This window comes from Mobula hypostoma, chromosome 2 (assembly GCF_963921235.1).
Source record: "Mobula hypostoma chromosome 2, sMobHyp1.1, whole genome shotgun sequence".
Taxonomy (NCBI): domain Eukaryota; kingdom Metazoa; phylum Chordata; class Chondrichthyes; order Myliobatiformes; family Myliobatidae; genus Mobula; species Mobula hypostoma.
Genome location: NC_086098.1, coordinates 29,655,959 through 29,679,539, shown reverse-complemented (window position 1 = coordinate 29,679,539; position 23,581 = coordinate 29,655,959). Strand labels below are relative to the sequence as shown.

Genomic DNA, 23,581 nt, shown 5'->3' with positions numbered 1-23,581 from the left:
TACTAAAATTTTCCAACATGTCCACTTTTTCCAACAGTCGATTTCTCTCCGTTTTCCAGACAAGCATATCATTTTCTGTTTTTTTTCCACCCTGTTGTTAATATGCTCCATTGTTCTTTCCAACTTTTGAAGTTTCTTATCGGTTTTCTTCTGTCTTTTCATAGCTTTATCATACCTCATCTTCATGTCTCTAAGCTCTATTTTTAACCCTTTTAATTCAATCATTACTTGCAATAAAGCCTCTCTTATGTCTCCATTGCATCCTTTACTTTCAGTCTCTTCCAGTTCTTCCTCCTCTTCTTCATCTGTGTTCTCTGCAGAATCCAATTCTGACTCTGAGTCACTTTCACTTGCAGTGGCTGTTGGTTCTTGTAGTTTAAGTTGTATCGGTTTGCGCATACCTACTTCTTTGCGCATGCGCAATTCCAGCATCTTCTTCCCAGGGACCGCTACCGCCGCCATTGCTCCCTGTTCTTCTCCGCCAGAGATAAAATGTGTCTCCTCCGAAGGAGATCCAACCTGAGTCCAAGGTTCCATCGCTGCAGTAGGCCCTTTTTGCTTCCCATCTCACGGTGACTTCACAACAACAGGCTTCTTCTTTTGCGGTTTACGAGGCATATCGTAAAATAGTCTTGAGAAGTTTATAAGTAGTTTTCGGAAAGTATTTATTTAACCTTGCTTTGTTTAAAAGGTACTTTGCTAATTTTGTACGGGAGAGCTGGATTTACACGTCTCAATCCCACGTCATCACGTGACGTCCCCCCAGGTCCGAACCGTTGACTATTTGTTCCCTTCTATAGATGCTGCCCGACTTGCTGAGTTTTTTCAGCATGTTGTGTTTGTTTTGTATCTTATTGCACAAGGTCCCACCTGCTCTTCACTGAAATAAAGTGGGTGAAATTATCTCTGTACTAACACAGTGCCTGATGCAGTCATGAGTAGCAGATTGCAAGACAAAGTGGAGATTTAAAGAAGGTGTTTGGCAAGATCCCACAGTGTGGAGGTTGGGAATCTACATGACCCTGAGCTTTGTGAAGCTGAGTGTGGTTAATGATCCTTATTCAGCATTTCACATATTTCAGTGATGACAGATGGAGAATAAATTGTTTGTTGAAAAATTCCGGTGTGATGAATTTCTGGAATTCTCTATCCCAGAGTGCTATGGAGACTAGATCACTGGGGGAGTTTAAGGTCGAAGAATCAGGGAACGGAAGGCCCTGGGAACTGGCATAGGAAAGGAGATGAGGCCTGGAGCAGATAATCCTTTTTTCATATTGAATGGCAGGGCAAATTTGACAAACCCAGTGGCCATTTCCTGTTCATATGTTCATGCACCCTTATGCAGATAGGATATGCTGTTCTTGCCATTTTTTTGGGAAGGGGGGGGCGATCCTCTTTGAACTGACTTCCTTGTTTTTTTTTTGTTTTGTGACAACCCGGAAAAGAAGAATCTCATAATTGTATACTGCATACATACTTGGGTAATAAATGAACCTTTGAACATTTGAACCTTTTTGAGGCTTTGAAGATGGTGGAAATAGGCTCTTTTTTTTTCTAGTCTCCTGCCCTGAGCTTCTCAATCAATTCTGCAAGACCAATCATTCCAATGATGCAGTTGTTTCCTTCAGTAATGGGGTGCTGCCTGCAGTGGCTATCTAACAACAGTGGGAATTTGATGCCTTGGATTAAGAATTAGATCCAGTTCTTTGGTCAATAATCAGCGAGGCATAAATTACCAGCTCTGTTCCTTCAGCAATGGTGTAGGTCACTACAGTTACATTTGTGTTTGCGAATGGCCTTGAAAGTGATGTTTATCATTACAGTGAGTAGGTTTGTTAACAATTTCAAAATTTCTACTCTTGAAGTGATCCCTGTGATGGAAGAATAGGTTCAATGGTATTTTTGCTTAAAAACAATACATCTTGATGGTTCTAGCAGAGAATTAGATTAATTATGTGCACAGGTCACTTTAGTGCTCTAACTAATCCAGAGAACCATTAGCAGAATAAACAGGATATTGAATGATGTTTATAGAACCACTAAGTGCTTGTTAAGGATTACAAGTTTTGAATAGATTTTCGGGACACATTGCATAGGTTTTGTCCCTTTAAGTGTTTGAAAGGATAGTAGATTGGTTAATGTTTGGAAAAAAAAGAATAATTCATAACGCAGAACATTTTACAGATTTGGCATTTTAACAATTGGGGAGGACTCGGGTCAGTCACTTGTCCTTTCCAGGAAGAGGAGGCTGCTGTTTTCGCAGAGTAGCTGAAATATTTTGCTGTCTTGGGTTGTCCCTCTGCAAGCCTTCAAAGAGAAATTGAAAAAGTTCTTGGCTGAGGCGGACATCACATTGTAGAAAAAGATGGGTGTTCTCAGTTCTTGTACATATAACGAGAGTAATGTTCTCGAGTGATTTTGCTATGGACAGCTGTGGAGCCTAAGTCATTGGGTATATTTAAAGCGGAGGTTGATGGGTCCTTGATTAGTAACGGTTCAAAGGTTATAGGGAGAATGCAGAAGAATAAATCAGCCATGATAGAATTACTGAGCAGACTTGATGGGACAAATGGTATAATTCTGCTCCTATGTCTTATAGTCTTAGAGTCACAGAAAAGTACAGCAGAGAAATAACCATTCGGTGCCAAACTATTTAAACAGCCTACTTCCATCGACCTGCACCCAGACCATAGCCCTCCATACCTTTGCCATCCATGTACCTATCCAAACTTCCCTTAAATGTTGAAACCAAGCTTGCATGCACCACTTATGCAGGCAGCTCAATCCACATGCTCATGACCCTCTGAGTGAAGACATTCCCCCTCATGTTACCTTTAAGCTTTTTACTTTTCACGCTTAACCCATGACCTCCAGTTGTAGTCCCACCCAACCTCACTGGAAAAAGCCTGCTTGCATTTACCCTATCTATACCCCTCATAATTTTGTATAGTTCTATCAAAATCTCCTCTCAATCTTCTACATTCCAAGGAATAAATTCCTAACCTATTCAACCTTTCCTTGCAACTCAGTTCCTCCAGATTGTAAGTTTTCTCTGTGTTCTTTCAACCATATTTACATCTTCCCAATCAGCAAGTGACGAAAACCTGCATTCGATACTCCAAATTAGGCCTCACCAATGTCTTATACAACTTCACTATAACATCCCATCTCCTGTACTCATGCTTATAATCATCCAAGGAGGTGGGGGGAAAAAATTTCAAATCTTTGGTTTTGACTTTACTAGCCCTGGCTTCTCTGGTTCAGTATCTCCAGAGATATTTTGTGGCTTGGTGGGGGGTGGGGGTGGCAGAAGTGAAGTTCTAGTCAACTTACTTCAGTCATTTCTTAAATGTTTCAAGTCTTTGTCTTTGTCCATTTCTATTTCAAAAGTATGTGAATTGCTGAGAATTACATTTGATTGATTAATAAAGCATTCCTTTGTGTTTTTCAGAATTTCTTGCAAACTGTAAGTTACATAATTTCTGTTGAATCAGTGGAAGCCTGGAGCATTCTCTCCAGCTCAACAGCTGAAACAAGTATCAGTTCTCAATTATTACGGTCAGTGGAGACATTTAGTAGTCGTCTCAACCTGACGAATGACCCTTTAGTTATCAAGAAGGACAATCTTCAGCTCAAAGCTACTAAAATTGACAGCTGTAAAACAAAAGGAGCCATGAATGTAACCTTTGATAATTTTCTCACTGAAGGCTACACCAATTTATCTGCTAATATATTAATTCCCACTGATGAACTTGAAAAGTTGGTAAACAATGTAGTTGTCACAATTGCATATCCAACATGGATTGATATTTTACCTAGCAAAGCAAACTTCAAAGGAAATTTCTCAATTAACGGTCTTGTCGTGACAATAACATTAAGTGATAAGAAACCAATTAAAACTAAGATGAACTTCTCTACAAGAAACCCTACACTTGATTTTAACTCTGCCCAATGTACATTTTGGGATTTTACTGGTAATGGTATATGGAATAATGCAGGCTGTATACCAGATCTTGATGGAGAAAATGTCATTTGTAATTGTGAGCATATAACATCCTTTTCCATTTTAATGTCTGCTAAAACAGCGAAGAGCCCTATTTTGAGTTCTATAACCCAAATTGGAGTTGCCGTTTCTCTAGCAAGCTTAATAATAACCATAATTATAGAAGCAGTGGTATGGAGGCACGTGACCAAGAGTGAAGCATCACATATTCGCCACGTGGCAATTCTGAACATTGCTATCAACTTGCTGATAGCAGATGTATGGTTTATTGTGGCAGCCTCTGTAAAACAAGATACAGGAGCTTGTGTGGCTGCAACCTTTTTCATTCATGTTTTCTACCTCGCTTTGTTCTTTTGGATGTTCACCCTAGGTCTTCTAATTGTGTACCATCTGGTTTTCTTATTCCATGATTTCAGCAAATCTGTTTTGATGGGAATCTCATTTGGCATCGGCTATCTGTGTCCAATAATAATTTCAGTCATTACAATTGGAGTTACCTATCCACAGAACAGTTACATAAGAAAAGATGCCTGTTGGCTCAGTTGGAGGGAAAAATATCCGATACTTGCTTTCATTATACCGGCTTTGTCTATCATCGCAAGCAACTTTATTGTTCTAGTTGTGGTCATATTCAAGCTCCGTCGACCAACAATTGGAGACAGGCCCAGGAGACATAACAAGGAGAAGGATACAATAAAACCAATTGTGAGGAGCATTGCAGTTCTAACACCAATCCTTGGACTTACGTGGGTATTTGGAATACCAACCTTTCAAGAGAACTCTCATGATGCTTTCCATTATATATTTACAATTCTCAATGCTTTTCAGGTATGTATTAAAAAAGAATTATGAGCTTTGATGTATAACTGCATAGTTATAATGATGTACTAGATTTTATGTAAAACAATCAAGATCAACTAAATATCTTCTAGGGGTTCAGTTCACTAGATGATTTCATTAAATTCTGCACAACATTTTCTATGTGACTGTAACTAAAGACCAACACATTGATGAGTCCAGCAGAGTAGGGATCATGGAAAATTTTGTTTTTTGCAGCCCATTCGCCATGACAGTGAAATAGAATATCACTGAAATGTTAACTTTGTTTTTTCCTACCGAAGTTGCTTGATCTGAGTGCTTGCAGCACTTTGGTTTTTATTGCAGATTTCCAGCATCTGCAGTTTTCTTGATTTCTGTGTCACTATTCCACGGGGCACTTCTCTGAATTGCACTCTCAACATTGCCAGCACATCCCAACATGCATCATGGGGAGCACTGCCATACTTGTAAGGGATAACCATAATCGTAATGAAGACAAAGAACTATCGATAACATTTAACCAAACCGCTGAAGCACTTCAGGGTTAAATAAGTGACACAAATCTCAATCCAAAAATGGCAGCTGGAAAATTTAAATTCAATAAGTTAATAGTGAACCTAAGGAATAAGCCAGTACCATAAACGCTGGGCTATGGTAAAAAAAACTGTTTTACTAATTCACTTCTATCCTCTGGGAAGGGAATCTTTTTGTTTATATTGGTAATTGGTCAATTATTGTCACATGTCCTGAGATGCAGTAAAAAGTCTTGTCTGCTCACCATCCATGTGGATCATTCCATACACAATACATCGAGGTAGTACAAAGAAAAGAAATCAGAATGTAGAAAATAAGGTATTATAATGACAGAGAAAGAGCAGTACTTTCTTAATTACCTATTGCCCATTACACCACTGACTTTTTGGGCAGCGATGAAGGTCCTCAATCTCTGTCTATATAAAAGCATTCTTCATTGCTGTTTCCGTAACTTGATTTTTTGGCCAGTCAGGGTTGATAGCACTGAGCTGGACCACCGAACCTAGAATGAAATGTTACAAAATGTTTGAAAGGCTTTAAGGATCTATTTGTTAACTTCTGAAATTATTTTTCATTTCTAGGGTTTCTTTATTTTCATCTTCGTAACATGCGTGGATAAAAAGGTGAGCTTCCGCTGTTATTTTCACCAATTTTCCTGCAATTTGTTTTGCAGCGAACCTAAAAAGATGTTTTATTCTGTTGCTAAAACAGGTGCGAGAGGCTCTATTGGAGAAGTTCTCATTGACAGGATTTTCTTCCCGATCAAGGGTAAGGCAGTTAAAAACACACACACACACACACACACACACACACAGAGCAGATTCTGGAAAAGAAATGAACTTTTTACAATATGTTTAGGAATTGGGAGAAAAGTGAGTAATTGTGAGGTCAGAGAAATGAGTTTGGTATTGGTTTCTCATGGAAACTGGAGAATTAGAGACATCAAGACACCCGATGCTCCTAGGGACAGGGCTCAGGCAGTACAAACTTTCTGAGCTAATGAGAATGTGGATAGCAAGAGAAAAGGACAGTGTCAGGAGTCTGAGTGATGGCGATAGAAAAGGATGCAAGAATTGGACAAGACGATAAGTGTTTCTAAGGCAGAGAGTTGTGGAGGAAGGGTCACCCACCCACCACACCAACTCCACCTTCACCATCAACAATCACTGAGCATGTTAACGATGTGTGACAAATTATAATATGATGAATGCATCTCTCCATGAATGGTCCAATTTCAGTTCATGTGCACACTTCTCAAAAATCAAAATAAAATCATATCAAGTTTAATTGTCATTCAAACCATACATGGATACAGCTGAATGAGACAGCGTTCCTCTGGGGCTAAGGTTTAGAAACAGACACGTGCATTCAAAATACGAGAAAAGAAAAAAAGTACAAAGTCACATAAGAAAACACATTTTTAGTCCAAGATACTGAGTGACAACTCAAGCAAATTGATAGTTCCGGGCAGTACAGTCTGTAATTCCACCAATCCAACACTGGAGGGCAGCACTGACAGGTGAGAACACTCCCAACCGAGGCCGTACACCACGCTACAACGCAAGCTCGAAGATTGACCCTAGGCCTCTCTGTAACCAAGGTGACATGCTGCCTCGCCCCCTGTCTGACCACCAAACATGGGAAACAGCCCTGTGGCAATCAATTTCCAACAGGGTCTGCAATCGCAAAAGAAATGACCAAGACAGTCACTCATGGTTTCACTAGATGCCACTCATGCCAATTTGAAAGCACCAACTCTGGTGCCTTGAAGTAGTAGGCAGCAGTATTGTCTGCACCCAGGTCAGCTTTCTGCACAAAATCTGGCTCCCTTGGCCCGACAGTCCAACTTGCCTCCCTCGGCCCGACGGTCCGACTCTACTCCGTCGGCCCAATGGCCTGACTCGAATCTCTCGCTTCAACGGCCCGATTCGCCTTCCCAATCACCTGACTCACCTTTCTCAGACTGACAACCCAACTCGCCTTCCCTGAACCGTCGGCTGGCCCTTATGACAACTCAGCTAGCTCTTCTGAAAAATTAGCAGCTCACTGATGCGGTAGACCGGGAGTGATTGCAGTCAAGAATAGTCAATATGTATTAAAACATTTTTAACAAAGAAAAGATCTGCTTTGGTTGGCCCCCAAGAGGTTGCTGCATGTATACATGCCACCACCTTACCTGAAGAAACCCTAAGAAAGTGTAAGATGAGGGAACACAAACCCCCACAGAGGGATCAGAAGTGGAGCAATTTCAAGTTCTTGGGTGTCAAGATCTCTGAGGATCTAAACTGGTCCCAACATATTGATGCAGCTATAAAGAAGGCAAGGGAATGACTATATTTCATCAGGAATTTAAGTAGATTTTGGTTTTTCACCTAAAATATTCAAAGCTTCTACAGATGTATTACAGAGCATTCTAATATGCTGCATCACCAGCCGGTAAGGGGGAGTGGGGGGGTGGTGGTTACTGCTGCACAGGATCAAAAGAAGCTACAGAAAGTCGTAAAACTAGTCAGCTCCATCATGGATACTAGCCTCCATAGTATCCAAGACATCTTCAAGGAGCAGTGCTTAATAAAAGGCGGTGTCCATTATTAAGGACCCCCATCACCCAGAACATGACTTCCTCTCATTGTTACCGTCAGGAAGGAGGTACAAAAATCTGAAGGCACACACTCAGTAATTCAGGAACAGCTTCTTCCCCTCTGCCATTCGATTCCTAAATGGACATTAAACCAATGAACACTAACTCACTCCTTTATTTCTGTTTTTGCACTGCTATTCTTTATTTAACTGCTTAATACACATAGATATACTTACTGTAATTTATTTATTAATTACTATATTTATAATGTATTGCTTTGTACTGCTGCCATTAAGTTAGCAAATTTCACGACATATGACAGTGATATTAAACCGTCATATGTCGTGAAGAGGTTATAGTTGAGGCTTTGATATTAAACCCGATTCAGATTCTTCATCTGAGTAGTGGAGAAATTGTGAGGAAAAGGTGGAATCAACATTGACTTTTTAGTGCATATATAACAATATGAAGATGGAATGGAATAGGTCACCGGACAGGCACTCATTAAAACAACTGAAAAAAAATATGTAAAAGTAGGTTCACATAGGTGTTTAGGTTCACATATCCATGCCTATCAAGATATATTTTTAGTCCTGCAGATCATTTCTTTTTATTGTGCAGGTTTTATACAATTCAGATATTTAGAAAGTAAAAGAGAGGCAAGTGTGGAAATCAGCGCACTGGAAAATGACACTGGAGGGGTAGTAATTGGAACCAAAGAAATGATAGGTGAAAAAAATAAGTATCTTGCATCAGTCTTCACTGTGGAAGACATGACCTGTATGCCAGAAATTCGTGAGTCTCAGGAGGAAGAAGAGAGTGTGGTCAGGACGCTGGGCAGGACCCGATGGATTGGAAGACGGCGAATATCACGCTACTGTTCAAAAAAGAATGTAGGCAAAACCAGGCAACTATAGGCTAATTAGTTTAACATCTGTTGTTGGGAGGATGCTTGAAGTTATTATTAAAGAGGAAATAGTGAGGCACTTGGAAAGGCCCGCGACTGTTCATGATATACATTAACGATCTGGAAAAGGAGACCAAGTGCAGTGTATCTAAGTTTGCTGATGACACTAAATTGAGTAGAAAAGCAAATTATGCAGGGGATACTGAGAGTCTGCAGAGGGATATAGGTAAGTTAAGTGAGTGGGCAAAGGTCTGGCAGATGGAGTACAATGTTGGTAAATGCAAGGTCATTCACTTTGGAATGAAAAATGGAAGAGCAGTTTATTATTTAAATAGTAAAAGCTTGCAACATGCTGCTGTGCAGAGGGACTTGGGAGTGCTTGTGCATAAATCGCAAAAGGTTGGTTTGCAGGTGCAGCAGGCTATCAAGAAGGCAAATGGAATGTTGGCCTTCATTGCTAGAGGTTTTGAATTTAAGAGCGGGGGGTTGTGCTGCAACTGTATAAGCTACTGATGAGGCTGCATCTGGAGTACTCTATGTAGTTCTGGTCTCCTTACTTGAGGAAGGATATTCTGGCTTTGGAGGTGGTGCAGAGGAGGTTCACCAGGTTGATTCCAGAGATGAGGGGGTTAGACTATGAGGAGAGATTGAATTGCTTGGGACTGTACTCACTGGAATTCAGAAGGATGAGAGGAGATCTTATAGAAACATATAAAATTATGAAAGAGATAGATAAAATAGAGGCAAGAAAGTTGTTTCCGCAGGTAGGTGAGACTAGAACTAGGGGACATAGCCTCAAGGTTCAGGGGAGTAGATTTAGGACGGAGATAAGGAGGAACTGCTTTTCCCAGAGAGTGGTGAATCTATGGAATTTTCTGTCCAATGAAGCAGTGGAGGCTACCTCAGTAAATATATTTAAGACAAAGTTGGATAGATTTTAGCATATTAGAGGAATTGAGGGTTATGGGGAAAAGGCAGGTCCATGGTCAGATCAGCCATGATCTTATTGAACGGTAGAGCAGGCCCGGTAGGCCAGATCACCTATTCCTGCTTCTATTTCTTATGTTCTATTTTATTTATTTTTAAATCTTTTTATTAATTATTATTGAAAATCAACAAAAAATACATTAAAGTAATCAAATCAACATATTAATATATACAATAAGAGTTAAACTATCAAATAACTGATTAACCAAGCTAAACAGTATACCAATAATAATAAGAGAAAACAAAATGTTAAAACTATTTTTTTGGAAAAAAGAAAGAAGGAAAAAAGAACCCCTACTAACTGAAACAAAACAAAAACCCTACTAACCAAAAAAAAGAGGAAAAAAAACCCATTGGGAGCACAACCCCAGAGCTATACGCCATACAAGCTTCCATAAAAGAAAAACATCAATCCGCCGACCAAATCCAATTACACAAGAATCAGAAGGGGACCATCTTAATTAACTCAAATCAAATGATAGTAGTGGGCAAAAGAACCCCACCTTTTCTCAAAATCAAATCGAGGATCAAAAGTTCGACTTCTAATTTTCTCCAAACTAAGACTTATGTTCTTATGTTCTTGTGTTCTCAAAGTGGTAACTGAAAAGATTGTGGAGGCATAAGTCATGATCTTTCAAGAATCACATGGTTCTAGAGGACTAGAAAATTGCAAATATCACTCCACTCTTTAAGATGAGACAGAGGCAGAAGAAAGAAAATTATAGGCCAGCAACCCTGACTTCTGTGTTCGGGAAGATGTTGGAGGCAATTATTAATGACGAGGTTTCAGGGCACTTGCAGACAAGTGATAAAATAGGCTGAAGTCAGCATAGTTTCCTTAAGGGTGAAATCTTGCCTGAAATATTGGAACTCTTTGAGGAAGTAACAGGCAGATAGACAAAGGAGAGTCAGGTGATGTTGATTACTTGGATTCTCAGAAAGTCTTTGACAAGGTGCTACACATGAGGCTGCTTAACAAGATAAGAGTTTATGGTATTGCAAGAAAACAAGCATGGATGAAGCACTGGCTGATTGGAAGGAGGCAAAGAGTGGGAGTAAAGGGGGCCTCTTTTATTTGGCTGCCGGTAACTAGTGGTGTTCCACAGGGGTTGGTGTTGGGACTGCTTCTTTTCAAGTTATACTTTCATGAATTGGATGACGGAATTGATGACTTTGTGACCAAGTATGTGGCTGATAGAAATACAGATGGAAGGACAGGCAATGTTGAGAAAGTACCAAGTCTGCAAAAGGACTTAGATAGAGTAGGAGAATGGGCAAAGAAATGGCAGATGGAATGTACTGTAGAGAAGTGTATGGTCATGCACTTTGGTAGAAGGAATGAAGGTGTAGACTATTTTCTAAACAAGCAGAAAATTCAAAAATCAGAAGTGCAAAGGGACTGACTTGGGAGTCCTCATGTAAGATAGATTGAAGGTTAACTTGCAGATTGAATCAGTCGTAAAGGTGGTAAATGCAGTGTTTTCTTTTCTCTTCAAGAAAGCAAGGATGTAATGCTGACGCTTTTTAAGGCATTGGTCAAAATACATTTGGAGTATTGTGAGTGGCTTTGGGCCTCCGTATCTAAGAACAGATATGTTGGTCTGGTGGAGGTTCATGAGAATGACTCCGGAATGAAAGGCTTGTCATATGAGGGGTGTTTGATGGTTCTGGACATGTGCTGACTGAAGTTTAGAAGAATGAGGGGGAATCTCACTGAAACCTATGAAATATTGAAAGATAAAGGTCGAATGAATGTGGAGAGGATTTTCCTATAGTGGGTGAGCCTAGGACCAGAGGGCACAGCATGAGTATAGAGAGTTCTTGAACAGACATGAGGAGGAATTTCTTTAACCAGATTATCGTGAATCTGTAGAATCCATTGCCACAGATGGCTGTGGAGACCAAGTCATTGGATGTATTTAAAGAAGAGCTTGATAGGTTCTTGATTGGTCAGGGTGTCAAAGGTTACGGGGAAAAAGCAGGAGAATAAGATTGAGAGGGAATTGTAATATGGCCTTTGTGGAATGGTGGAGCAGAATTGATGGACCAAGTGTCTAAATTCTGCTCCTATGTATTATGGTCTTATGGTCTAATTCCATAGAAACATGGAGATATTGTTAGGTTCCAATTACCATAGTTGTTGGTTTTTGCCCTTTATTACAAGATGTACCAGAGGTGTGGTGAGCACCAGGTGAGGAATTCCTGCTGTAGTGAGGTCAACTTATTTATAGAAAATTATACTTGCTTTGGAAGTAGCACATATTTTCCCGTTTGATTTCTGCCATTGGGGAGTCATCTTGAATACATGTAATGAAAGAACTGGGCTTAGTCTAGAAAAGTGAGAGGAGATTTCATCACCCAAAAGGATGTTATTCCCTGTACTCTTCCCCCACCAGTCTTCCTCCATGCCTCAACCTTTACCGCTCAAACTCTACGGGGGCTGGAGGCAAATAGTCATTATGGTAAACTTCAATAGTTCTTCTTTGGAACAGTGTGATATCCGAGTTATGGTTTATACAGTTATTTATTTATTAGAGATACAGTGGCGAGTAGGCCCTTCCAGCCCTTTGAGCCATGCTACCCAGCAACCCTCAATTTAATATGAGCCTAATCGTGGGACAATTTACAATGACCAATTAACCTACCAATTGGTATGTCTTTGTACCGTGAGAGGAAACCCACATGGTTACGGGGAGAACACCCACACTCCTTACAGACAGCAGTGGGAATTGAACACAGGTTCCTCGTACTGTAATGCATTGTGCTAACCACTACGCTACTGTGATGATCATAGTTCAATGCCCCCAAGTAAGAACGTCATTTTGAGTAGAAAAGTTTTATGTAGTTCTCAACTGCATTCTCATAATTGCTGATGTAATTCCCTGGTTAAGGTTTCTACTGCTATGCTCTGAGATATTTTATTTTAGCAGTTTACTGTAGAAGCAGTGTATCCTGCTGGAAAGAATGTTTCAGCTTCGGCTAAAGACAAGGAGCCATGTTGTCCAGCTTAGGAATGTTGTGCCAGCCATCAGGATTGTTGGATGTACGAGAAGATTCTAGAGTGCTGGGGGGAAGGGGAAGAGTTTTCTGAAGGACAGCTTTTTGGTGGGAGGTGCGGAGAAAAGAGCACGAGGGGAGATACCTGTGGGATCCCATCCAAAGGGGTGACCTGATTGCAAGGAGTGCTTCATAAGGTGGAGGATTCCAAGAAGGGGAATTCTATTTGCAGTTGCTGATGAAATGTTGTGCTGTGAGTAGAGCGATACACCTGGCTAATACAGGAATGAGCTCCAATATTTATCTTCATTCCTGATAAATAATATCGACTGTTTACTCGTTTCTGTGGATGCTGTCTGGCCTGCTGAGTTTCTCCAGCATTTTATTTGTGTTGTTAATGATTATGAGCACATTTAAACTGGTTTAATTGTAGTGGGCCTTTTTATCTTCTTTTCTTTCTCTGTAAGTTGTTTGATAAAGTAGAAAATTGGTAATATGTGTTCTTTTTAATTTTATGCTGGTGTACAATCTGTCTTTTCTGGGTTACCAATAACTGTGTATGGGCAGTATTTATACAGCATTTGCTCAAATTGACGTTCCTTTAATTGGAACAGCACTGTGTTCCTGTTTGGATAAACCCCATATCATACTGACCCCAGGCATACATTGTTTATGAAAGGTGGCCTTCTCACTCAACGCTGAGTAATATGGCTGTTAGCAGAGTTAGCTAACGAGCCAAGTTGGTGTACAAGCCCCAGTGACAGGATTGCACTGAAATATGCTTTAAGACAGGGGTCCCCAACCTTTTTCGTACTACGGACCGGTTTCATATTGACAATATTCTTGCGGACCGGCCGACCAGGGGGGTAGGGTTGCCAATGTACAAGAGCAGCAGCCAAATACGTTGGGTTTACCCCGAGAAATACTACAATGACCATGAAGCCTTGCGCGGGAACCAGTGCGCATGCGTTTACGTGCCGATTTCTTAGAAATTGTTTTTGCCGATTGTGTTGGCGGCGGCAGCGGCATTTTATCATGACCGGAATGTAGGTGATAAGTGACTAATATACTCAATTTCATTTCTAAAAGGGTTTAGCTAACGAATTTAATATTAAACACACAGCGCATATTTTCCTCGCATGAATATAGCGATAAGTAAATTATCAGGGGAGCTTGAAGTGTTGAACGAACTTCCAGTAAGTGGTAGAGGCAGGTTCGATATTATCATCTAAAAGAAAAATTGGATAGGTATATGGACAGGAAAGGAAAGGAGGGTTATGGGCTGAGTGCAGGTCGGTGGGACAAGGTGAGAGTAGCGTTCGGCACGGACTAGAAGGGGCGAGATCGCCTGTTTCCATGCCGTAATTGTTACATGGTTATATAAGTCACTTATAATAGCATCATAATATTTTAAATAACGTTTGGATATCAAACACACAGCGCATATTTTCCTTGTATGAACATATAAAATCATTGCAACGCATCAATATCGCTGAATCAGTGGGAGCCCTGGGCTGAATACTTGTTTTCCTGCAACAAAACGGTCCCATTGAGGGGTGATGGGAGACAGCGATACTCAAAGGGGGTTCCTTATGTCCAGTCTATTCCGCAATTTAGTTTTCGTTGCATTCATTGCAGAGATATGTTGGAAATAGAAGCAACGTTTTCAGTGCTTTCGTAGCTATCTCAGGATATTTAGCAACACACATAAAAGTTGCTGGTGAACGCAGCAGGCCAGGCAGCATCTCTAGGAAGAGAATGCCGGCAGATATGTTATGTCAAACATACTTTTCAGCCCGCCGTCATTTGCAAGCTCGAGGAGTTGATCTCCGTGACCGGGAATGAAGAAAGGTGCAGCTGACTCCTATCGTCAAATCATATCGTTTCCTCGCGGCCCGGTGGTTGGGGGCCGCTGCTTTAAGAGACATCCTGAACTGAGAAATGAATGAAGGAGGAATTAGAAGGAAGCTGTTGCTTCATGCATTAACACCATCCCTTTTTACTTTTTCCAGTTTGAACACAATGCTTCCTTAGGAAGATTTTCCTCGAAGCATGGAATTGCATTTCCTGGGAGTGGAAGTAAGTATAACATAAAACTGAGCACAGTTGGGTTGAAGTAATTACTGTAACTTTACTTTCTTAGAAGTAGCTATCACTTAGCAATGAGTAAATCAGTAGCTTCTAGTATTTTAATTATGTGATTAAATTGGCTCCATGGACCTGATTGAGCATAACATAAAACAGTACATCACAGGAACAGGCCTTTTGGCACAGAATATTGTGCAAAAAAATAATTTTCTAATAGCCAACCTTACGCTGACACAATGACCATATCCCTCCATTTTCCTCACATTCTTGTGCCTATCCAAGTGTCTCTTAAAAGTCCCTAATATATCTGCCTCCACCACCACCCACTTTAAATCATGCTCTCTGGTATGAGGCATTTCAATTCTCGGGAAAAGGTGCTGTCTGTCTACTTTATCCATGCTTTGCTAATCTTATAAACCGCCATCCGATCTCCCCTCAGCTTCCACCACTCCAGAGAAAACAACCCAAGTTTGTCCAACCTCTGTTATAGCACAAACCGTCTGCCAGTAAGATTGCGTGTTTATCCCCTCAGTAATATTCACTTTCTCCACTCTTGCCTCTCTCCCGCTACTGCCTGTTTCTAAGCTTGATTAATCCTCTCTTGCCAATCACCCAACTTAGACTAAAACTCATTCCAGCTTCCACCCTGCCTGTTGCATACAGCAGGAAGCAACTTTCTCCTTTTGCACCCTTTTCCCTTAAGTGTTTCTTCACAGATGTGGACTAAATTGATAAAGCAAAGTGTATTGCCTTTCCTCAAATGCCTTCTTACTGATTGGATTGTTTAACCTATTTTGGATGGTATTTATTGTGAGCCAAGTCAAACACTCTTTATATCTGGTAAGGAGAATATATTTTGACTGGCTGCAATCAACGCACAGCATATTGAAAGAAGGAAGGTGCAAGCAGAGCAGATATTGTGAGAGCTGGTCAGTATTCATGAGGTCAGTCTTTGGCTCAACAGGGTCAGTGTTAGAATGGTTTGGGTTTGGCTCAATAGGTTTAGGCGAGAGCAGACTTGGGTAAGCATAGGTGGAGGTTCTAAGTAAATAAATAAGTAAGTTTCTAGTAAGTTTATTTCTGTTAACACATAGCTAGTGCACTGAGAATGGGTTCAGAGGTAGTGGTATGTTCTTTGTTCGAGATGTGGCAACTGTGGGAAACCTCCAGTCTCCCTGATAGCTATATCTGAATGAACTGCACTGAGCTGCAAATCCTTAGAGATCATGTTAAGTAACTGCATCTGCAGCTGGATGACCATCAACTCTCATGAGAAAGTGAGGAGGTGATAGATAGGAGCTACAGGGAGGTGAATTGAATTTAAAAATACTGCCCATACTGCCTTATTCTTCCTGTGTTTGACACCTCCTCCAGAATAATGTTATAGTCTGTGTCCTCTGGTCTTCCTCCTCACTCAACCCATGAGATGATAACATTCGGCTATCTCAGTTTCACACTCTCAACTCTGTCTACCAATCCCTCTGCATTTCTGTCTCTCATCCTTTTGAAGGCTCCTCGTATGATCATAACCTTGCTCATCTTTCCTCGCTTTTCTCCCATCGTAGCTCATCAGTGTCTAATCACAATGCTTCATTTGCAGAGAAATTAGAGAAATTGCACTGGAAGTATAATCAGTTGTTAAAACTGATGTCTCCTTCAGTACAGAAATAAAACAGCAGATGAGCCAGTAAAATGATGCGCATTAATATGGCATTGCTGCTTAACTTGAACCATGTAATTTCCTCTTGCTCTTTCAGAGAGGCACAATATTTCAGGTTGTTTACATTCAGATAGCAAGAACAAATTCCTGAGCTATTCTACTCTGAGTTAACTGCTGAAGCTCGGAAGATAAAACTGACTCTTCAGATGCAGAGGAGAATTGATTACCACCTCAACAAAACTATTTCAGCAGTGAATTAAGAAGAAATGATTATTTATGACAGAAATTTCAAAACTGTAGGGAATATTTTGGCATGTAATTAATATGCATTATTACAAAGGATAAGCAATTTTTTCTTTGTATTCTAGGGCAATAATTAATATCAATGAATAAGCACATTGTGGATAGTAAAAACGATTAACTATTGTATGGATTGGCATAAGATTTTGCCATTAATTAAATAATTCACTCACATAGATTTTTCAAACTGGATAATTTGGCTATGTAGACAATATTCAGATTTCATTTTTAGATAAAACACACAACATGCTGAAGGAACTCAGCAGGTTAGGCAGCATCCATGGAAATGAACAAACAGTTGATGTTTCAGACCATGACCATTCTTCAGAACTTCTGCTTTGGATTTCAAGCATTTGCAGAGTTTCTTTTGGTTGTTTTTTCCATTTTAGATAACTATATTTGTGTACTGCTTATTTTGTCTGATTACAGGTCAATCTCCCTACGTCTCCCCAACAGCCAGTGCAATCTCAGGTATATTCTTTATCTCCTATCTGCTGAATTTCTCACGGCTTCTTGGGTTTTGTACTTTTCCAAAAACATAGGATTATTCTGAGCCTCTAAAATTTGCTTTGTTTCTCATTGGAAGTGCGTAGAACTTTGCAGAAACATTTCTCAGGCCCAATGGGCATCGTTGCCTTCCTTTACTAACCTTCTTATTGAATACACCACAGATTAGCATGAAGATATCATTTTGGTGTACAGAAGATAATAGTATGCCATGGGTAAGGGAAACAAAATAAAAATGTGGGTAGGGAAGGGGATATAAATTTGCCATAGTATCCACTTGTAATTGCTGTTCCCTGAAGCCTGCTATAAAATCTATTTGTTTGGAAGCTGGGTAATGACAGGAACGGGCTTTGGTGTGATTGAAAACAACAGGAATTCTGCAGATGCTAGAAATTCAAGCAACACACATAAAAGTTGCTGGTGAACGCAGCAGGCCAGGCAGCATCTCTAGGAAGAGGTGCAGTCGATGTTTCAGGCCGAGACCATTCGTCAGGACCAACGTTAGTCCTGACAAATGGTCTCGGCCTGAAACGTCGACTGCACCTCTTCCTAGAGATGCTGCCTGGCCTGCTGCGTTCACCAGCAACTTTTATGTGTGTTGTTTGGTGTGATTGAGTTGCCTGTTGTCATTCACTGACCAGGTTCATACACATAGGATGGAGGAGATCCTTGAGATTATGCTGCATTTTGAACCAGCACAAATGCCTAAACAAAGGTTAAAATAGACCATCCATTCATCCTCAGTAATATGATTGTATCTGGTTTGTCTGAGTTTAGAGTCAAAAATTAAAAGATCCTTTCCATGCTTTTTCATTGCTCTTTTTAGAACTGGGTTGATTACTTCCCAACTCCTATCAACATTACCACTTAAATTCATCAATATAAGTCAGCCCCACATTCCTCTCTCTCTCTCACTTACGCAGACAATTCTTGTGAGCCAGGAGAAAACACATAATTCAGAAGGGAGGGAAAATGAGTCACACAGCCTTCTCTAGAGCATTTCACATCGGGACAAAAAATCATTAAAAGTACTCAGAATTCTAGATTGTTGCTTTGTGAATCAAAACATTTCAAGTGCCCTCTAACTATCAACTGCAATAGTATGATAGGTTTTAGTATGAATTACTCCTACCACAGTACAATTGTTGCTTTGTTTTGTTTGCTTTGCATCATTACTGCTCACTGTGCTATCCTGTTTCTGGGCTTCCACGTCTCACACTGTGGTACATTCTACAAATCTGTGTATTCATTCCACAGCAAGATTCAATTGGATAGCAGGTCACTCACTGTTGAGAGGTAGCAGAATGCTCCATTGAATATGAATTTCCTAACTTTCTAACTGTTAATTTGAAATTATAAAATATTGCTCATATTATTGAATATTGATAGATCTAGATAGAATGGACATGGAGAGGATGTTTCCTTCATGGGGGATTTTCGGACCAGAAGGATGCAGCCTCAAAATAAAGGACGTCCCATTAGATCAGAGATGAGGAATAACTTCTTTACCCCGAGAGAGCTGAATCTGTGGAATTCATTGCCACAGATGGCATTGAAGACCAAGTAACTGTGTATATTTATAGCAAAGGTTGCTATTTTCTTGCTTAATAAGGGTGTTAAAGGTTACAGGGGAAAGGCAGAAGAATAGGGTTGAGGGGATACTGATAGAATGGCAGAGTAAACTCAATCGGCTGAATGGCCTAATTCTGCTCCCGTGTCTTATGGTGTTATGGTCTTAAATGCTATTTGAATCAATGGGTTGTGAATCAATAACATTGAGGTGCTTTCTGTTGAGTCTTTCATGATGCATTTTGCTTTCCCTTTGGAAAAATGCCCAGATAAATTTCAGTTTAGTGTTTTTGTTTCAGTGCATGGTATAGAGAAGAACATCCTGGTAATCAGAAATTAGGAAGATTTTCTTTATTAGGAAGATATTCAGTATTGAATCTGTGGAATTCATTGCCACAGATGGCAGTGGAGGGCACATCATTGGGTACACTTACAGTGGTAGGTTCATGATTAGTAAGGGCATCAAAGGTTGCAGGGAGAAGACAGGAGAATGGGGTTAAGATGAAAATAAATCGGCATGACTGAATGGCAGAGCAGACTCGATAGGTCAAATGGCCTAAATATGCTCCTATCTCCTATGGTCTTATAACTTGCAGGTTGATCAGTTGTGGGTGCTGTGTTTCACCATAGCTGAATCCAGGATAAGTGTTGTATATAAATTTAATGTTATAAATCAGTTTAAATACTGTGAGTACATAGAGGAGACCTGATAGAAGTAGACATAGATAGGCAGACAGTCGGAATATTTCGCAGGTGTAGAAATGCCAAACACTAGAAGGTTTTTTGTTGGGGGAGGGTTTAAAGTCCACATAAGGGGCAAGTGTTTTTAATGCATCGAATAGGTTACTGGGGTAGTAGTGGAAGCTGGCAGTTTTCTGGATTTAAATAGCTTTTAAATAGACACGTGAATATAAATGGAATGTAGGAATAAGAAATAGGCACAGAAGGAGGACATTGAGTACCAATTGGCATCAAGATCAGCACGGTCACTCTATGTTCAATGTATTATAGTAATTTTAAACTGTTAGAGATAATTAGCAAGTTTCAAAATACTGTGAAAAACTTTTAGTGGCAGATGGAAGCATGTTGTTGCTTTCATACTTCAATTGTCCTTTAATAATATCTTAAGTATTGAAACATATGCTTGTTTAAAAATAATTTTTCTTGTTAGGGGAACATCTATCAACAAAAAGTTATGAATGAAATATGACTTTTGTAAATAATTGAAATTCCACAGTCATCGTAGCAGACACCTGTCAATATATTCTGTTCCTCCTCATGCTTTACTTTGTATTTTATGATATTTGTGAATACAGAACACAAACAATTGTAATGGATGTGATGTAACTTATTAAATAAGTGATATGCTGTCAATAAATAAAATCAATGTGAAGTGAATGTAATAAACATATTGACAGGCAGTACAAAGTTAATGCTTACGATTCATTCTACTGTACTGTACACAGATTTATATTTGTTCTCAATGTAGTGCTTTCTTATTTCAATAACCTCCAAGAGGACCAAAACCTTGTCGAGGTTTGAAGACTTGTGTGTCTCGATGATTCAGAGAGCTATGTTGGCTGGCATTAGTGCTTTATGCTTTGGCTCTTTGTAGGGTCACCCATGGCCAAACAGGTCGAAGGACAGAGGCCATACTGAGAGTGGTCCACCAGTCCTCCAGTATAGAGGGGCGTCCATTTAAAACTGAGATGCGGAGATATTTCTTTAGCTAGAAGGTGGTGAATTTATGGAATTTGTTATCACAGGCAGCTGTGGAGGCCAGGTCATTGGGTATATTTAAGAGAGAGCTTGGTAGGTTCTTGATTGGACACAGCACTAAATGGCCTAATTCTGCTCCTTATCGTAAGCATTGTCTTATGGTCTTATGGTCTCCAGGTTTGGGTGCCCAGCTCGGGGCTAATAAACCTGATTTTTAAGAAACAGCAATGAAAAATCCTTCTACATGTGACCCTCAGGCTCGCTCAGCTCGTGTTTATCTAGGGAAACAGCCTTCAGCCCCGCCAAACTGGGTAATCGCATTAGTGTGAGTGCTGTGTAATGTACCCCCAGTTACAAACCCACAACACAAAATATCAGACAGTACACCATATGCAATTAAATAATAGAACTTTACTTACTTTATACTTCATTGTCGCTAAACAATTGGTACTAGAACATACAATCATCACAGCGATATTTGATTCTGCGCTTCACACTCCCTGGATTACAAATATTAAATATTAAAAATATTAAAATAGTTTAAATTAGTAAATATTAAAAATTTAAATTATAAATCATAAAAAGAAAATAGAAAAATGGGAAGTAAGGTAGTGCAAAAAAACCGCGAGGCAAGTCCGGATATTTGGAGGGTAAGGCCCAGATCCGGGTCAGGATCCGTTCAGCAGTCCTATCACAGTTGGAAAGAAGCTGTTCCCAAATCTGGCCGCACGAGTCTTCAAGCTCCTGAACCCTCTCCCGGAGGGAAGAGGGAAGGAAAGTGTGTTGGCTGGGTGGATCATGTCCTTGATTATCCTGACAGCACTGCTCCGACAGCATGCAGTGAAGTGAGTCCACGGATGGAAGATTGTGTGATGTGCTAGGCCGTGTTCACGATCTTCTGCAGCTTCTTTCGGTCTTGGACAGGACAACTTCCATACCAGGTTGTGATGCACCCTAGAAGAATGCTTTTTATGGTGCATCTATAAAAATTAGTGAGGGTTTTGGGGGACAGGCCAAATTTCTTTTGTTTTCTTAGGAAGTAAAGGCGCTGGTGGGCCTTCTTGGCAGTACACTCTGCTTGGTTGGACCAAGTCAGGTCATTTGTGGTATTGACCCCGAGGAACTTAAAGCTTTTGACCTGCTCCACTTGCGCACCACCGATGTAAATTAGGTCGTGCGGTCCGCTACTCCTTCTGAAGTCAACAACCAATTCCTTCGTGTTGCTGATGTTGAGGGATACGTTATTGTCTTCACACCATGCCACCAGGTTCTTAATTTCCTCTCTGTACTCAAACTCATCATTACAGCCTACAATTGTTGTGTCATCAGCAAACTTATATATTGAGTTTGATGGAAACTTGGCTACACAATCATAGGTGTACAGTGAGTACAGCAGGGGGCTGAGTACTCAGCCTTGTGGGGCACCGGTGCTCAGAGTGATTGTAGAGGAGAGCTTGTCCCCTATTTTTACAGCCTGGGTCCTGTCTGTGAGGAAGTTGAAGATCCAGCTGCAGATCTGAGTGCTAAGGCCGAGGTTCTGGAGCTTGGGAATCAGTTTATTTGGAATGGAGCTGTAGTCAATGAAAACGAGCCTTACGTATTCATCTTTATTCTCCAGGTGTTCTAAGGAAGAATGTAGGGCCAGAGAGATAGCATCTGCTGTTGACCTGTTGCTCCAGTAGGCGAATTGCAAAGCGTCGAGGTTGACCGGTAGGCTGTAGTTGATGTGTGCCATAACCAATCGCTCAAAGCACTTCATAGCAATTGATGTCAGAGCCACAGGTCGATAGTCATTCAGGCATGCCACCTTGCTCTGTTTCGGCACTGGAATTATTGTTGCCTTCTTAAAACACGAGGGGATCTTAGACTGAAGCAAGGAGCAGTTGAAGATGTCAGCAAACTCTTCAGCTAGCTCGCTTGCACAGGCCCGGAGAACCCGTCCTGGGACGCCATCTGGGCCGGTCGCCTTCCTTGGATTTATCTTAAGGAAGGCCCTTCTAATGTCCTCCTCGGTGACGACGAATCTGGATGCCACCAGGTCCGGTTCATCCGGAGGGAGCGGAATTCTCCTCTTCTGTTCGAATCTTGCGCAGAATATGTTAAGTTCATCAGGAAGAGAAGTGCCACAGTTATTGATATTCCTAGCCTTTTCTCTGCGCCCAGTGATCTCATTTAGACCCCGCCATAGTCTACCAGCATCCCTCTGATTAGCCTGGGCTTCCAACTTGGCTCGATATTGCCTCTTGGTGCCCTTAATGGCTTTCCAGAGTTCATGCCTGGATTCCGTTTAGCGACTGGTAGCCCCGGACCTAAAAGCCGCAGCTCTAGCCTTCAAAAGGGACTTGACCTCATAACTCATCCAAGGTTTCCGGTTAGGGAATACCCGGATCATCTTGCGAGACACACAGTCCTCCGTGCATTTCCAAATAAAGTCCGTGACAGCTGAGGCATACTCATCGAGGTTCGCTGCCCAGTCCTTGAATACTAACCAGTCCACCGATTCAAAGCAGTCACAGAGGACCTCATCCGTTTCCTCCGTCCAACGCGACACTACTTTTGACACGGTGACCTCCCACTTCAGTTTCTGTTTGTAAGCCGGGAGGAGGAGTACGGTCTGATGGTCCGATTTTCCGAAATGAGGTCGTGGGACGGAACGGTAGGCATCCTTGACTGCTGTGTAGCAGTGGTCAAGTATACTCGGGCCTCTAGTGGGGCAGGAGACATGTTGGTATAACTTTGGCAGTGCCTTTCTGAGGTTTGCCTGGTTAAAGTCCCCGGCTGTAATGAGCAAAACCTCCGGATACCTGGTCTCAAGTTTACTGATGTTGGCATACAGTATGTTCAGAGCGCACTCCACGTCCGCCTGGGGGGGAATGTAGACCGCTGTCAGTACGACCGAGGTGAATTCCT

At 40.9% G+C, this 23,581-nt stretch overlaps 1 protein-coding gene across 1 annotated transcript; it reads left to right on the top strand.

Moving 5' to 3' along the window:
• The first annotated feature begins 3,904 nt into the window (after positions 1-3,904).
• LOC134343108 (adhesion G protein-coupled receptor F5-like) lies at positions 3,905-20,367 on the top strand. The gene is made up of 6 exons (XM_063041996.1): positions 3,905-4,831; positions 5,938-5,979; positions 6,068-6,124; positions 14,841-14,907; positions 17,306-17,347; positions 20,124-20,367. Exons 1-6 carry the CDS (start codon positions 3,905-3,907, stop codon positions 20,153-20,155), a joined length of 1,167 nt encoding a protein of 388 aa, XP_062898066.1. The 3' UTR covers positions 20,156-20,367.
• Positions 20,368-23,581: the final 3,214 nt, after the last annotated feature.